At 38.2% G+C, this 18,745-nt stretch overlaps 1 protein-coding gene across 3 annotated transcripts in view; it reads left to right on the plus strand.

Moving 5' to 3' along the window:
* negr1 (neuronal growth regulator 1) overlaps window positions 1-18,745 on the plus strand; it is a 228,015-nt gene that overhangs the window by 122,036 nt on the left and 87,234 nt on the right. For all 3 annotated transcript variants that reach the window (XM_061239970.1, XM_061239971.1, XM_061239972.1), the window contains exon 4: window positions 8,181-8,312. In XM_061239970.1, coding sequence (XP_061095954.1) covers window positions 8,181-8,312 — 132 coding nt within the window. The remainder of the gene's footprint in view (window positions 1-8,180; window positions 8,313-18,745) is intronic.

The raw sequence follows: 18,745 nt of genomic DNA on the forward strand, positions 1-18,745 counted from the left end.
TTCAGAATGTAATTATATGCTAAGCTGCTAGAATTCAAGTGTATAGAGCAGACATTTTAACAAGGTATTTTCAGGACTCTGAAGTCAATTGTCATCAGTTGTAATTACAATGCATTTTCAAAGTAGACCATTCGATAAAGGTCTCTACTGAATGTAGGTGTAGCAATTCAGGTGAAGCAGTCAGTCTGAAACAGTTTTGCAAATCAAATAGGAAGATAAGTGAAGACAAGTGATTTTTGATTTACAGGTTTTATTTCACTCCCAAAGTGAAAGGAAAAGCTCAAAGTCCAAGTTTCAAAAGGTGAAGAATGTCATTGGTATAACAGAATGATTGCTCTGTTATCGTATAATGCATGAAGGTCTTCCATTTTCATATTTGATCTGTTCACATTTAAATGTTACCCATTAGCATACTAACAATATGCCACTTGTCTACTTATGAGTGTATCAGTACGTTACATCAGCAGAATTCACTATAATACCATTAGATCACAGTATGAGTTGAATTTTACAGAAGTGAAGGGTCAATGGAACCATAAAATAAAGTGCCAGTATGTATATTCTGGCTGTTCCTTTAGAAGTCCTAGGGAAACTTGGGGTTTGGTATGTGCATCATGTTCCAATCTTACAGCCTTTATGATAACTTAAATGAATACTGTCTTTTAAAAATGGTACATTATACTGTGTCAAATTAGTTCAGTGTCAGCCTGGGTATATTTGAACCTTTTTTGATTCTTAAACACTAAAACATTCACTGTGTAAACAGATTATCTCAACAGAGCAATATTCACATTCACATTAATGTGTACAAAATGTGAACACACAATGTGTTTCAATGTGAATAGTTATTATATACCCAGTTATTGATATCAAAATAGCATGAATTTATAATAAAGGTTTCACAAATATGTACACACATACATCACCAAGCATGACTACGGACACTCACCAATCATGGAGCTAAAAAAGAACTGGGTGAAAACCTGGCTCACACTCTCTTCTAAAAGTCTTCAGTAAGGCTCATCCTATCTCTGAATGACAGCCCTGAAGGAAATGTATTCTGTCCATAACCATATGGGAAATTGCTTACTGTGACTTCACTTAGCAGAAACTAAGGCTAACAGAATACTAAATGAACCTTGCTGTGATTTCCCTCTCTCTTTGTTGTTTTGGAGAGACTTGTCTCTTCAAAGTGCAGAGCACTGGCTTTGCTTTAACTTCCCACATCAACAAAATCACATGTGAAATTTGCCTTATCACAATGTGAATTTAAAATGTATATATGTGAATTCAATATTTTCACATGCACATGGGTATTTTCACATGATTTGAATTGACACACAGAAATGATACGGTGCAGCAAAATTAATTTTAGACCATACCATATCCGCCATCGAGTGTTTTGCCAATAATCTAAAATTCTAGAAAGGAAAATGCGATCGTTTCTTTCTTATTTGCCATCAACTTTAAGCATCTGTGAATGCCTGGAATCTTTGTCAGATGCTTGTTTACTTCATAAATGTAATGGCCTATTTCATCCCCTCCTTAGTGTTTGAAAAGGTGTCCATTTCAGGGACATTCTCTGTTAATGCTGGTAGCTACGGGGTGTCACAATGCATCAAATCAAATCAATGCAACTCACTAAGGTATCTTCTAGTACTCCCATTCACCTTTTTATTGTTATCATTTGGATTTCCTTGTTACCTGTACACTGTACAAATCAATTGAAAAGATTATCATTGAACATATTTTAAATTATTAAAGCTGGAGTTGACAATTTTCTTTTGGTTATATTTGGTGAAATCCTCTTCACATTCCAACAGCTGGCAATAAGCCAACTGTTCTGGGAAAAAAATCTGATATGTGTAAGTGCCTCAGGACAGTTTTTCAGGGACTTCAATTTTTCATCGCTCCCAGTAGCTAACATCCAATGAGGGCAGCTCTCATCCAGGAGGCGGGCTTGCCTGCCTATCAAAATTGTGGCGCACATCCCTGAGAGGCTGACTGGAGAGAAGGGGGTGGGTTTTTTCACTGCTGCATTCAAAAACATGTTTTGTACATTCAGAATCTTTTATCTTTTGCCCAGATTCTGATAACGCCCAAAGATCACCTACCCCGGCTTTAATCTAGCATCAAATTTCATGTCCATAGATGAAAGTTCTGTGTGAAAATATGGAAAGAAATTATGCTATGACCTTGCAACAATTCTGAAATATACATTGGTCTTGTATTAAACAAGAGAACGATTTTGTGCCATCAGTACTACATACCACAAATCCTCATAAACAATTCGGAGACCACTGAATAAATGTGGCTGATGCGAACTGCGCACATCACTTAAGACAACGCGCAACATAAATTATAGATGGCCACACTGAAGCATAGCTGGAAGAAATGTGCCACATCTGTGACAAATGTGGGGTCCTGAAGACACTATAATATACTTTAGTTCAAGTAGTTTAAAAGTTCCCATTTGTACAAAAGGCATTGGAATTCTTAGCTGCAGTGCAGGCCCCTTATCATTTCAAAGACAGTAGACACATTGAGAACACATGAACAACATACACAACCGTGATATTGTGATCAACTGCATAACGGAGAATGAGAAGAGGGACCAAAGGTAAAAATAATACCAAACAAGTACACCCCCATAAGTGTTTGTCATGTCATCCAGCGAACACAACAAAAAAGCCTCAAAAACGCTCATCCTAAAAATAGGAGATCTCCGTTCTTTATCTGCTGTATATTCAAATTTTATGAGGCTTTTCAAAATGAGGAGCTTGAAGGCCTTTGATATTACTGCAAGCATGTATGTTTTTGCACTTCTATTAAATACTCACCCCTCCCACCATTTCGCCATAATTCAGTGTCAGGGCTGTTATATATCTGGACTGAAGATGCCACCAGAAAGCATAATGGTTCCTCAAAGTTAAATGTTTCATCTGGGAGTTTGACACGTTTAGAAGATTGAGGAGGCAAGCTGGCATTTCCTCAGAGGGAAGCAAAAAGATTTTTTGCAAAATGTTCAAATTGTGTCACTTTACTTTCCAACTGGGCTTTCTTGTGGTCTATTCATCACATAACAAACATCATGTACATACTGCACTCATTATTTATGACACTGTTTTAGCTGACTCAATATATAGATGGGCATATTCTTGGGTGTACCTGAACAGACACTTTATTTGCTGTGACATGCTACTTCTTTGAAATTCTATATAAATACTTGCCAAAGAGCAATAATGTTGACTATTAATTCTAATCTAGATACTGGGTGGTGTTGCATTAATGCAACTGTCTGAAGGGAAATGTGCTATGCCTCTGCTTATTGTATGAGGCCTTTTTACTGTTTATATGTATATAATCTAATTTTTGATGCATGGCATATTTGCGGTAACCATTAATGATAATGAGTTCAGCCTATAGTGGACTGTTCTGTGTGTTTGTTTTTATTTAATAGGCAAATAAATGTTGCCCCATTGGACATGCTAATTTAGAAACTCATAGAAATAAAAATACTCCTTCCTAATGCTCCAATAATAATATTTTTTATAGAAAGTGGTATTGGACAGATGCAATTTGAAAATATTCTTCCACAGTGAAGGAATATATGAAATGAAAAATGGAATACACTCCTGCTCCTGATTTACCCAAATGATGACTTCAAAGCATGGTATTTCATTTGGTGTGCAGATTGTTCTTCACAACATGTACTAAAATAGAAAATTGCCTTTATTTAAATCATGACAAGAATGATAAGACTGAGGATACAATTGTTGGATCAATGCATACCCAATATCTGTGAATATTTTACAGGGACTGTTATATCAGTGGCTTATAAAGAAAATCAGTCCATAGTGTCATACAATCCCACATTGGTAACCAGGCATCTAAATTATTTGACAGGATCCTTTCTTCTTAACCCTTTAAGTATCACCCATTTTCTTAACACAAGCTTCAAAATGACATACCCAAAATAGAATGCATACTATTCTTCAACCCTTTTGACTACAGGCATAATCCTGGTGTCTTCTGAAAGGGAACCCTTTGGGGTTTGTTTTCCAAGAGTCAGAATTACTCAATCAAAGTATTACTAAATCAAAGTTACAGAAGCTGAAACACCGGCTGTCACCCTCCCCCTACCTCTCCCTCTCCTTCTGCTCTCCTCAGATTGCAACAGGTCGGGAAGATTGTAAGAAATAAGTACAATAATCACAATAACAATGTCTTGTATGCTAATATATTCATTGAGGTCCACTGAATGAAAATCTCAGTTTTTGCCAAAGCGTATCACTCTCAGTGTGCATATTGAAAATACTCCTGTTTCGTTGCGCAGGCAACAGAAATTCTGTTGTTTTATGAAAGCCTAACAAACTATACACCCTTGGAAACGTAATGTCATCAACTAAAATGCTCCTCAGTCATTACTTCAATACCATACCACTAGCCGGTTCTGGGTTCAGCTGAAGTTATGCTGTATTTTTTGCTCACGGATGGGGAGCAAACCTTTACTGTGCAAGAGGATTACCAATACTGGTCCTAGAAGTTTGTACGTGGGCTCTTCTTGTTCCAGAGAGCCTATACAAAACGTCAGTAATAGGATTCATATGTATAAGTACTTTTGTAGAAGGATACGATGGCCAAACTGAGACGGTTGCGTGGGGATTGGACCCAAAATGCACGACTCAGAAACAATGGGTAGATAAAGTCCCGTCAGGGCTTTATTCGGGACGAATCCCAGGAGAGTGGTCAAAACAAGCAAAGTCCATACATGTAGATCCAGCCAAACAAACAGTAAACAAAAAAAAAGCACGGTGCCGAGGGAAGAGGCAAACTCGTAGTCGGTAGACATGCAGGGAGGTCCAGTAGCAGGAGAGCTGTCAGCGAGGCAGAAGTACAGGCGGACGGCAGGCAGGGTCGTAGTCGAAGGCGAAGCAGAAGTCGAAACCATAAAACAAACAGTGAGGCAAAGGTACAAAATCGGTTGGCGAGGACGTGGTCGAAAACAAACGATGGTCAACAAAACAGAAATCAATAATCAATGGTCGGTAAAACAGGCTTGGATCGTAACGTGTAATCAATAACAGTAAATGCTCAAGAGTTGCGTTGATGAACAAGAGGCAGACAATTTCGCGAAGAACCATAGTGTGACTGGGCTATAAATGCGGGTGTAGACAGGTGTAGACAATTAGTTTAGAGAGCAGAAAGGAAATGAAAAACAGGTGTGATGGAAGACGAGTTTAACAAGGTAATTAGTAATTGTTAGTAATAAACCTATCCTGCCCTAGCATTAGTAAATTAGTAAATGACATGCACGAGAAACGTAAGGTAACATGAACACATAATTAGTTTGTTAGTTCTACCCAATCCTGATCTAGCGTTAGTAGTTTTAGTAAATAGACAAATGGAAACAATTAGGGTGTGAATGACAGAAAGAGAGAGAGAGAAAAGGCGGAACGCAAGGTTTGCGGAAAGACATGTAAAAGTGTATGTTTAAACAGTAACCAGTCTACGTAACAATAAACATAAATCAAAACATAACACAAAACGAAACTAAGACGATAACCACTCAACATAACAAGGTAATATAATCGTAACGAAACATAACTAGACATGACGAGAAAATAAATCGTAACAAGAAATAAACTAAACAACATGACGAACCTAGACTAACATAATACATGATAAGACAATACGTGATTAAGACAAAATGAATGAATAAACATAAAACATGGCAAGACAGACCTGAAACGTGCCACAAACGGACAACAATCATAATTCCTCCCCAGAAACTTTAAGTTAACAATGGACATTCTATCAAGGTTTTTTTGAGTTGTCACATAGAGTTGCATTCTTATGCATTTGGTTTGCTGGACTGTTGCCGTGAAAAGGACACTGACACTTATTTTTTGTCATATGTGGATTTACAAAATGCAGAAAAGACAAGGTCCTCCCATGCTTGTTCTGCCACCACCATGTCACAAAATAAGGAACTGTTGTCGCTAAAGGTATGGCATCTCAAAATAGGTTATACAGATAGAACCGTGAGTTTTAACGCTTTCTATACACAACTATACCCTGTTACCATAGTGATTGAAAATTGCACTGTCAAAAAAGGAATGAAAAACCCACAAGTTAGACTTAAGGTGTCAATAGGCCAAAATAACTATGTGGGATTTGTTAATTGTGAATAACTTTGATTTAGAAATAAATATTTAAAGTGGAAACAACAGTTTGTATTATCACCAATGTTTGATAACAATAAATATTTAAGAATGATATCAAGGCAATTCATCATTGGAGTTTAGCAAGCAGCAATTAAACATTCAACATATCAACACTGAAAATAAGTATTTCTCTCCAGATTTTGTTTTTGACATTTGTAAGCACCTTAACAAACTTTGCAGCAATATATTGCTTACTGTATGTCTTCAAACAATACATTTTCATTTACCATCGTAAACCTTTACACATCTTAATGCATGAACTCATTTTACATTTACTATCGTAAACCATTACACATCTCAATGCATGAACACATTGTCCAGGCTCATGCCAGATCTACATATTCATCTTTTTATAACATGAAATGTCATTTGGGAGACAATCTTCCCCTGGAGCAATGCAGACCGCCCTGTATAGTTATAAAAACTACTAAATAAGTGTTGGCCATCAGCCAAGCAGAAAAACAAGGCAAATAAAAACAGCTGTTCAATCGGCACTCAGTAGAACTTGCATCTTTGGACTGATCCAGAAAAGATGAACCAACTGCTGTGTGAGAAAGTCCGTTTTCAGAAGGCAGAATTAATGAGTGTACAGCCCCAGTCAGAAAAGTTCAGACCCAGGCTGAAAAAGACACGGTTCTCATTTAGGCAACCATTTAGTATGGCGACAGACCCATGGCCAATGGTGCAGAGGTGCAGCCATAGTTTTTATTGCTAGATAGATACTGTCTGTACTTTAGTATCTCAGGATTAATTAGTTGGCCCAAGTGGAGATGGGGAGAGAAGATGACTGAAGCTGCAAATGTCTGGATGAATTCAAGTGGTCAGATGGAACTGGGAGGTAGGCCAGATGGCAGGGATTTGCTGTAGACCAGGGAACACTGAGCTGTGTTTAGTATGTGCAGAGAAATTAGCACATTCTTCTCATCTTGTGCATGAAGACGTCACAATATTTAGAGATGATATCTGGGGCTATTGGATAGCTTATTAAGGTAAAGCATGTCTAAATAGGGTTCCATTTTATTTTATGAGTGATCGTCTGTAGGACACTTAGGTGTTGGTGGAGATTGGTGATTCAAAGGGAGAAAAGTTATGAGTTCCATCTGCCCTGAAAGTTATGAACCCATCTCTTAAGAAACCTAAATATCCTCCAGACTATGTATGGTATAATGGAAAAAAAAGCATTAGCAAAAAGGATGATGTGAAAATGTATAGTTTCTTGTATATATGTTTTGTTAAAGCTAGTGTTACCTATTTTGTTACTATATTGTCAGTTCATATATAATGTCAGGCTACTTCAATACATACAAAGAAAAGAGATAACACGGTAAGATTTTAAAATCTTAGACATTAAGTAATTTTTTAAGATAATGTCCCTGCTAAAAAACACCTTATCTTCTTTTGAGGCAAAATGGTGGTCGTGAAAGTGCTTACAGAAAATGTATTAAACTGGGCTGATTATAGTGTTGAAAGATAATGTACTATTAAAGTCAAGAAGAAGAAATTAGATGATTAATTTATGGATGTATTGATTTAAATTGCCTATGTGAATGGCATGTTCTTCAGACTGTGTATTCAGACATCCCTCAAATGAAATATGATGCAATTTATTGAATTATATATTGCTCATTTAATATAACGTTACTATTTTAAACTCTGCCTTTTCAATATCTTATTCATTATGTAAATGTGCAGTTGGTTTCTCTTGCAACAAGGCCTTTGGAAGAAAGTGGCATTTCAAAATGTCTTTTAACATGATAGGTTTTCTTGACTTGCAACATTTTTTTTGCGTTAATTAAACCTGCAGTTGGGTAGCTCTGGAAAAAAAAATCAGTATTAATGTCTATAAATATTCTGCCTTCCCTTGACTTTTCTCACAGGTAAGAAGATGAGATTTTGTGATGAAAGACTGCTGTGAAATCCACCACAATGATTTTTTTTCCCCCTTACTTGCAGCCAAGAAGTACGAAAGTGGAGAGTATTTAATGATCAATGGAATCAACAGGGATCAAGCGGGGGACTACGAATGCAGCGCCCAGAATGACATCTCCTACCCCGACACGAAGACAGTCAAAGTCACAGTCAACTGTAAGTACCACACTGTCCCTTTGTGTTACACTGGCAGGGCTTCAGAACAGTGCAACGTCCAGCAAGGACACTGTCACTTCCATCTCATTAGTAATCTGCCTTAATTCACAGGCAACTTGCCCACAGGACAAAAGTTTTTAATATAACTTCTTGATTGAAGTTTCTGAATATTTTACAGGAGAATTCCCTTTTTGTCTGTGCAGAGATGATTAATTTTCAGTAAGGAAAGTTTTCTATGTTATATGGAGTCTTCCATTATGCAGGTAATGAGTCTTTCAAAAGTGTGAAAAGGCAGTAATGAGCACTCAAAGCATTAATGAATTATACTGGCTTTGCTCACCATGGTCACAAGAAGAGCTGCCTTTTTAGGGATGACGGGGATGGGTACTTGGCAGGTTTTTTTTCTCCCCCGCTTGTTACACAGCATTGGCATTTATGTCATTTCTAAAAGTGTATATAATTTGTTTGTCTTTATTAATACCCTATGCTAAACGGTATCACTGCAGACGCCCATCAGTCAGGTGTTTTAGCTTTGTGAGCGTTGGTACTGTAAGCTGAGGCTGTTCGCGGATGCTTAATTTATTTCACGCACAAGTTCACTGAACATATGGAAAAGCCTGGTACAAACTTCTTCAATGTCTAGGAGAAGATTTGAGTCCCGAAGTAAACAACTTTGTGATTTCTGCAGTATCCCACAGATGTACGGCATTGATATGAGCAAAAGCATTATGGCATTCTCCCCTTTACAATGTTATTTATAGAACATAGGTTTTTTTTTTATAGTGAGTGCTTGAATTCATTGTTGTGTCTCAGTAATAAACAAACCAATGACCAAAGGTAAATATGTGTTTATTAGAATAAACCTACATTCACTTAAGCATTAATCGTACAGTACAGTACAGTGTGTTGGAATCTAGTAATTTTCTGTTCTGTTCCTCCTCATTGTGATGCTTTGTATGTGTGTTGCTTATAATAATGAAATCTTTTATTTTCTTGAAAATTTTTATTTGTTTTGACTTTTAGTTTCTGAAATTCAAAAAGAGCTTTTGAATTAATGGCTCCTAGTGTAAATGGGAAAAGTAGCCTTTTGTCAAACATTGAAAGAGGCAATAATTAATGCTCCTCACAACTAAAAAATCTCATTTTTGCAAGGTAATCACACTGGCCATGTGTGCAGTTCTGAAGTTGTGAATTCTTTATTTGAATTAGAAGCCATGAAGTCTACATAATGCTCTTTTAACCATGATAAAACATCTGTCATTATCAGCCATAACATAGTAATACAGCGTATTATAATTGTAGCACCGCCATGATATATGCAGTAAACTTAGCAAATTGACAGTTAGAAAATCATGACTGCATACATTACGACAGTGCTGTGACAATTATCACAAGCTTTAATGCACTGTCACGATTGGTTATGGTAGATATTATTCCATTCTTCTGACAAAGTAATGTATGCTTTATAGCATCTAGTTTAGTTTTACCCTGAAATGCATATTATTTTGTGAAATGTATAGACATAATGTTGATTTATGGAGGAGGATATAAGGATAACATGAGCTATAAAGGATGCCAACAGCTTGGAACATTCTGAGGTATTCAAATAGAAAGAATATAACCACGACAAGCTCTATCAAAATTCTCCATGTTATGGTAATATGGTGCTATTTGTTTAGACTTTCAGTGTGGAAATTTGTCTAAATCAAGTGGTGTTAATTTGTTTTTCACTTTGCTGTCATATACATTATTGACGAGGTTTGAGTCAGCATCATCAGTCCGTTAATGCTCCGGTTCACCTAGCCTATTTCATGTTGACATGCACTTATATAAATTCCATCTACTATAATTAGTTCAAGCAGGATGGATGAGCGTGCTGTGTCTAAATGAAGTGTAAATCCTGGGGCAGCGATGAGCTTTGGCGAAGAAAAAAAATTATTCCTTTCGCTTAAGCTGTGTTATTGAAGGAATCGTAAATGTTTGAAAAGTTCTAAATCTTGATTTCCCCTTGGAATCGCGCCAGGCACGCGGCTCACTGGAGTCAAAAAGATGAAATGTAATGCGTCTTCAAAATGAGCAACCACAAGGCCTTAACACACTTTCATCTTTTGTATGTTATTACTGCCACTAAGGGACATACATTTTGTGGCCAATGAATCCAACTTAAAAAACCAAATCCAGAGAATAGCAGAGAGGGGGGAGAAAGGCTCATCGCGTCTCAACAGATAGAATGGATGTGTCAATTTTACTTCCCTGTCAAGGGTGAGGATGTGCGGTCCCATTACTCAACGCCTTTTTGTGTCGACCTAAATTCGGTAAAGGAATGAATGTCATCCTTCCACATCAGTGCCGTTCTGTCTGTACTGCCATAAAGATAGTTAAAGATAGAACAAAATAACTCTAATCCCAGGACACAAGTAAAAGAGAAATGCTTTGAATGTGTCAGGCCTGAGCATGGGGCTGACTGTGAGCTCATGCTGCCCCTGGGCTCCTCGCTCTCATCACTCCGAGACAGACAACTCGACACTCGTGGCAATCTTACTGACAGCCGGGCTGGGTGAGTATACAGTAGACTGCTTTATTCAGGCAAGGACACCCACATACTGCGAGAACAGTAGGGCTTAGCCAACAGACTGGCAAAAGAATCAATGTGCACATCAGTGCTGGATATCTTGAGTGTTCGTGGGGTGTGCTTGTGTGTTTGTGTGTGTGTGTGTGTGTGTGGGGGGTTTATTTATCCACCTTTCTTCCCTCAGTTTAAAAACACTTGAGAGACAGTCTGGCCAATTTGTCACCAATCATAAGCCCTTGATCAGCAACCTCCAACATAATGTTTCATATTCAGTTGTCACTTTCACAGTAAACATTACAGACAAATCCACAATAATGAATTATGAGATTATTTGACTCTGGGTATTCCTGAATGCTCAATCCAATCCTCTGCATTAATACAACCAGAGTGTAATTAGAAATAAGCATAGTGGTTACAATTTATTGTTCAATTTGGCATTGTCTCCAGTGAATTATGAAGGGAAGAGATGCCAAGTTTGGGACGTACAACCTGAGAATTTGGTCAAGAAATGAAGAAAAAGGAAGAGGAAAGCAGAAGGGAAATCCTGCTATACCAGAGGAAATGTCTCTACCCGTGTTTGGCTGTCAGCAATTTTGGATGTCGATGTTTTATTCCAGCAATTCTTTTGCGGGAAGAAAACATCCACATCACTTAGCCTCATAAGAGTCCTCAGGGGAATGAAGAGACATATCAGCTGCTTTCAGCCCTAGAAGAACACAGTTCAGATTCAATTAGGAATTAGAAAATATTTGTGGTTTAAGTCTTTGAGTTAATTTTTAATCTTCCTCAGGCTTTTTCTAAGCATACAGTGAGCTCCATAATGCATGGGGCATGGGATATTGTATATTTGGCTCTGTACTCTAGATTTGTAATGTGGTTAAGTGCACGTTCTGAGCTTTTATGTAACGACCCCCTAGTAAAATAAAAAAATAACCCAATTTTTTGGGTTAGACAAGATGGATATCGGAGGGGGGGGGGATCAGGAGGGAGAACTGAGGTACATTTTGAAAAGGTGTGTTTTTAGTCTGCGTCGAAATAGGGGGAGGGATTCTGCTGTCCTGACAGTGGTAGGCAAGTCATTCCACCACTGAGGAACCAGAACGGAAAACAGGTGTGAACGTGCAGGTCGACCACCAGGTGCTAGTGAGGGAACCATAAGGCGACCAGAGCTGGCAGACTGGAGTGGTCTAGCTGGGGAGTAGGGAGTAATTAAGGATTGGATGTAAGGTGGGGCCGTCCCCTTAGCAGCCTTAAATGCCAACACTAGGGCCTTGAAGCGGATGCATGCGGCAACAGGAAGCCAGTGGAGGCCAATGAGGAGTGGGGTGACATGAGCCGACCTGGACTGACTGGTGATCAGGCGGGCTGCAGCATTCTGGACCAGCTGGAGGGGCTTGATGGCACAAGCTGGGAGACTGGCTAGGAGGGAGTTGCAGTAATCCATTTGAGACAAATGGCTTCAAATGTGTTTCTGATTAGTCAGGTGTGACTGAGGCTGAGAAATACAAAGAAAACAGTCAGAGACATAGGCCAAAGCTAAAATCAACTGTTTGGAACCTCATTAGGAAGAAAGAGAGCTCAGTAATCACAAAGTGCCTTTTAGGCCAAGGAAGTTGATGATGAGCCAAGTCATTTAGCCAATCTGAATTCAACTGATAATGCATTTCCTCCAATGGAAGGAAAGCTTAAGGCAACTTGCCCCCAATACAAGCTGAAGATGGTTGCTGTACAGGCCAGGCAGAGCCTCACCAGTGAATATATTGTGGTAATGTCTATGTGTCACTGACTTAAAGCAGTTATTGCATGTAAATGCTACGAGCATACTAAACATGGCTACTTTCATTTACATAACATTAATATGTCCCAAATATTATGGTGCCCTGAAATGGGGGGCTATGTATAAAATGTGCCTCTCTGTGTGGAGTTTCCATGTTCTCCCCGTGTGTGTGCCCTGCGATGGACTGGCGACCTGTCCAGGGTGTATTCCTGCCTTTTGCCCAATGTATGCTGGGATAGGCTCCAGCCACCCTGTAACCCTGTTCAGGATAAGCGAGTTAAGTTAATGGATGGATGGATGTGCATGTGAATTGATTACAAATCTAAAATTGTGGAGTACAGAGCCACATAAAGAAGAAATGTGTCTTTGTCCCAAATGTAGCTCACTGTAAGCCCATCCGCATGTAGGAGAAAGAGAATAAGACTCCTCAGACCATATTATATTTCTCAGGGGCCCAGGTTTTGCGCTCTTCACACAGGTTATCTGTCTTTCTGCTTTAGCCTTTGAATGCAGCTGGTTCCAGAATGGTGGATCTGCCATGAACACCCACACAGAGGCCACAGAGGTGTTGATTCAAATCTGTTGTAATTTTTCAGGCCATAGTTTTGAGGGGTTTAGCAGATATTTTGTTAAATATCCATCTGTCCCTATTGATGTGCTTTGACTTGCAACTACTGTTGCTTTGCAAACTCACATATCAAAGTGCTTACTGGTTGTCAGCACTCTTTTATAGCTCACACATCACCTTTTTCCAGTGAATGTTGTGGAAAGTATTATGTATGGAAATGAATGGTAATTTGTGTTCATGGACATGTAATGACTACTCCCACCGAGGCTCATCTTGCATACTGTCTGCTGTACAGTGAATCAAGCTCCTGTCTCAACATGAGAGTTTATGTAGTGTTTATGTCTTGGGGGCAGTTCATAATGAAACCAATATGGTGTCCAGTCCACCGTAACTCTCAATTTCCCCATAGGCTATGATGGATTCTACCAAACTAAGGGGGTTACAGTCACGTTTCTGACCCACTTATACCCAAAATACATATAAGAATCAAGATGCATTGTACTGTTTGGAATATCATTTACAATGTGCATTCCCTATACATATCTATGGGTTTTGAACGAGGTAGCAAACGTCTGTAAACCTCATAATCGATCCAACTCCTTCTACAAGCCAGCTAGCATTAGCTGGATTAATAAATACTGGTGGCAAATTAGCTAATGCTATTCCCCTGTACATTACACCATTTGTATACGGTCCCCCCATTTTAAGGTACTACAAGTATTTGCTGAATTGGTTTCACAGATGAGTTCCGTTAGGCAGGTGTATTCATTTGTGTCATTAGTGAATGCAGAAGAGAACCGTTGATGTCTAGTCTTGATTGTACACTCTGCCATTGCCTTTGGAGATTGTTGTTGGGGTGTGACAACATGGGGAAGACAGCGGTGTCCATGCAAATTAAGCTGTCCGACACAAGGCTCAGAAATGAAACAAATGGACGAGTGGAGTCCCTCAGCATGCTGCTGTTTCGTCACATGTGGGCTTTTTAGGTGACGTAGTTAATGATATATTCCAAATAAACCTCCAGCGTGGAATTACTGACCTCTGTAAAGAAATGTGTGGTTATATTCTGAGCCTATTATAGTAGTTATATTTAACATGCTTGGTCAGAACTCCTTTGGGCTTCTTTCTCTGGGCTTCTTTCAGTACAAACAACTCTCCAGTCCCCAAAAAACTACAAAATCTATTGTGTCTGTTAATTGTGCAGCAGCCAATCAGTGTGGCACGAATACGTCACCCGAATGAGAAAACGCCCCTCCATTTCAACACCCATACGGGCACAGAGCCAGTGCACCCCAGGGCCAGAAGCAAGAGGCATTGACTTTAAATATCATGTATTTACACCATTTTATGTCTGGTAAATCGAAATTTAGCAGACAGAAAAGCCAGTGTTAGATATTACAAATATTACAAATATTTTAGATAAAAAAATATATATTGTTATGATATATTTTTTTGTACTGACAGATCGGGGGTGGGGCGGCACCCTATGCACCCCTATTGACCGCCGCCTCTGGTTTAAAGACTGCTGAAGGGCCAAAAGTCAAAATAAAAAAGCGGTTCTGACCCAGCCAATTTTAAGTTTTACAAACTTAGGGAAACGCATTGGAGGTTGTGGTGAAGCGGCTCTTGCGCTGGCCTTCTCTCGTTCAGTTGAAAGATAATAATATTCAGCTGACGCTGCTGCCTGAAAAGAGACAGCAGAAATGCAATTATTGTACCTAATACACAACGCTTATTTGTAGATGTATGAGAAACGTGTATTGTGTAGCTGCACAAGATCATTCTGTGCATGTCAAAATGTCTTATTCTGATTAAATGCTTGGCATGTAAACACACTCCTTAATCGGATCAAATTTATTCATTGTGCATGTAAACGGTTCATTTGGAATCTTCAATCGGAACAAATTATTAGGAATGAATAAATATTCTGCATGTAAACACGGCTAATGTGCTTTCACCGATGATACATCCAATGCAGGCCATAACAAACAATTGATATAAAACGATCGCAATGACTTCAGGCAGCCATTGATTGCAAGCGATTTGCAATGGAATATTGAATATGATGACTGAATTTTTTTTTACTTTGTGTGAATTTGTCCGATTACTTTTGGTCCCCTGCAATTGTCTACAATTCTTACACTATTCACCCAATATGAATAGTGAAAAGTTTAGAAAAAATATTTCTTTCAAATTCAATGCACTAGAGAACAGAGCCAAAACAATGTGTCACTGTCAAATATTCACAAACTGCACTATATGTACATTTCTATATTCGTGTGAATTTAGGGATGTTTGCACAAAATGAAGAGAATGTGAAATTGGGGTTCATTATGTATTGAGATAAATCCACAGTTGTCTGCTAATTACGCAGAACTACAAAACAAAGAAGAAAAAAGGCTCGCCAGAACTTCAGTACAATGTTGGTGAGAGTAATGCGATGCAATGTCTTACACCATTGACTGTGGCAGCTGTAATTTCTGCAAAACAAAGTCATTATCAGTAAATCAGGCCAAGAAGGAATATAGCTTCACTTCCAACTGACTGAAGAGCAGATTAGTAAACATTGCAGGCTCGCCCCATTGTTTGCCAGCCACTGCTCTGACTGTGGCCTTCCCTCTGGTGTTGCCCTCCCAGTTTGTGATATTTACATGCCATTGACAGTTTGTTTAGATATTGGCGTCATATAATTATTTTTATCTGGTCATACATGTAACGTATATTTTCAAAGCTTATTCATTGAAGTTTAGCATTCGCTTCTGTGCACTGTCTTCAGTTCAAATTTTCCTTGTCAGGTAGTTTCTGTTTGACATTGGACTGTGGGGAAATGATGCTTTGATTACGTTTTTATGAAGTAGTCTCTTCACTCATTTTTACCTGCACTAAAAACCTTTGGCTCCTTCAAAGGTTATAACATAACATTTGTGAATTGGACACGCACACAGATAAGCCACAATAAGTCAAGCCAATAATGGGATTTTGATCATCTGTCGTCCCACAGTGACACATAACAAGATCACAATGATCATATACAATTGCTATATTTTTGGCATTATTAAAATGATAGTAGCAAATAATATTGGTAGATACTATTTAGTTCTCCTTAGCAAATACAGTGAATGGGTGTAAATCAGGCTGTGGTGTCTGTACCAGTATTTTATTTGCTTCAGTTTTATTTTAATGATTTTAATATATCGGGAAAGGGTGGAGTCATGGCAAATGCAATGTAATACCAGACCACTTTTTATGAGAAAGGTTTAAACACTAGTGCTACATTGCTGCATTTAAAGAATGAAAAAACTACATGGTGCAGGTTGTGTGTGTGTGTGTATGTGTGTACTATCTTGATTGTACTGTCCATAGAGTCGATGTGCCTCACAGACTAGACTTTTTTCCATCAGAAAACATCTGTAAAGGGAAAGTTCCATTACATTTTACGATGTCTCTACCAGTAGGTTATGGTTAGTGTTGTGTTTGGTGAGCCTGTGTGCTGGGGAGAAAATGTCATAAAGGGAGACATTAACAAAATCAACAAATTAATTAAGAAGGCTGACTCCACAGTATGCAGGCAACCTACAGTCTCTTGGGGGAAATGTTGAATGGTGTACAGCAATGAGAATGTGCCATTATGCAGAACAAGCTGTATCCACTCCATTCAACACTGACACAGGAACAGTTTTTCCACTGGACATTTTATAATACCCAAATGCTCCACCGCACAATTTAGGTACTCGATCCGGCCTGCGGCAACTACAGATTTTAATGACTTGATGTCAAGTTAGATTTTTAATCATTCTGGTGTGTTAAGGTTGTTCTTGCCAAAGAAGCTGCTGATTGCAGTCATCCAGTGTATTGTGTTGAATCTGTGGTTGGATTTTACTTGTGTATGGTACAAAATCTGCTCATATTAATCTGCTTTAAAAATGACTCAGTGTGTGTGCTTATGCTCATGACTGTTTTCTCCTTAATAAAGTTTAAAAGTATATTATCTTATATATCTTATATATCTTAAAGATCCTATTCTTGTATATCTTATATATACAGTGGGCTCCTGAATTATTGGCACCTTTAATAAAAACGGAGTAAATAAACAACTTGGATAATGATCTAATGTATATTTTATGTTCAAACCTATGGGAAAACCGTATTATTAAAAAATATATATATTTCAGTGTTTTTTATTTAGTAATCTATTTCTTTCTGAAAACCACGGGTGCCCAAATGATTGGCACCTCTAGAAATTATTGTAAATAAAATGAAAAAAAGTGAAATTGGCAATTAAATTAACTTTAATTGAGTTAATCTCAGTCGAAAGGAACTGCATATACTGTAGGGTGCAAAAATGTGGGCACCCATGGTTTAAATGTCTGTTACAATGAATCTGTATGTGATCAAAAGCAAACCTGAACTGTCAATTCAGACATAGATGGTAATTGAACATCAAGTCGGGTGAAGGGTACAAAAGAATACATAAACGTCCAAATATACCACTATACGTGTAATAAGAAAAAGGCATAAAACATATGGAATTGTTGCAAACTTGCCAGGAAGAGGATGCAAGTGCATATTATCCCCACGGACGGTGGATGGTGAAGGAGGCCATACATAACCCAACGATCACAGTTAAAAAATTGGAGAGATTGGCTCATGTGGTCACCAAGTAAAAAACATAAAATGGCACCTACATACCAGCAAACTCTTTGGAAGGGTAGCAAAAAGACAGCTCTTGCTGAGAACAATAAACAAAGCCAACCATCTTGTGTTTACCAAATTATGACTGGAAGAGAGTGCTATGGTGAGAAGAAATATTTAACATTGTGGCTATACACACCATCAACATGTTTGGCAGCAAAATGGAATGCATACAAGAAGAACCTCATACCTACTGTCAAATATGGTGTGGATCATTGGAGATGTTTTGCTGCCAATTGTCTAGGGGATCAATGGCACAATTAATTCATTTCCAGGAAGTACCAGGAAATCTTGGCAGAAAATCTGGTTGCTATGCTAGGAAGCTGAGTCTTGGTCGAAGGTAGATTGTCCAGCAGGACAATTACTCCAAGCATACATCAAAATCCACACAGAAATGATTAAGTTAGAACAACGACCATGTTCTACAATGGCCATCTCTTGTAATAAATCCCTTGAAAAACATATGGCCTGAATTGAAGAAGGGGGTATCCCAAGGATATCAATGATTCTGAAAAGTTCTGCATGGTGAAATGGTCAAAAAGCCCTCCACATGTGTTCTCTAACCTTATTAGTATTAAACCTACTAAGTAATACTACTAAGTATTAAATTAGTATTAGGGGTGCCAATAATTGTGGAACCTATTTTTGGGGGACATTTTTAAAATGTAAGACTTTAGTTGATTCCATTGAATCATTAATCAAGGTGTTTTTAGTTTACAGCACTTGTGCATATTTATCAAATATTTAATTATATCTTATGCTCTCTTTGGGTGCAAAATGATGTCTTTACAAGTGGCATTCTATCTTATCTAGCCTCCAAAATG

This window comes from Conger conger, chromosome 4, assembly GCF_963514075.1.
Source record: "Conger conger chromosome 4, fConCon1.1, whole genome shotgun sequence".
Taxonomy (NCBI): Eukaryota; Metazoa; Chordata; class Actinopteri; order Anguilliformes; family Congridae; genus Conger; species Conger conger.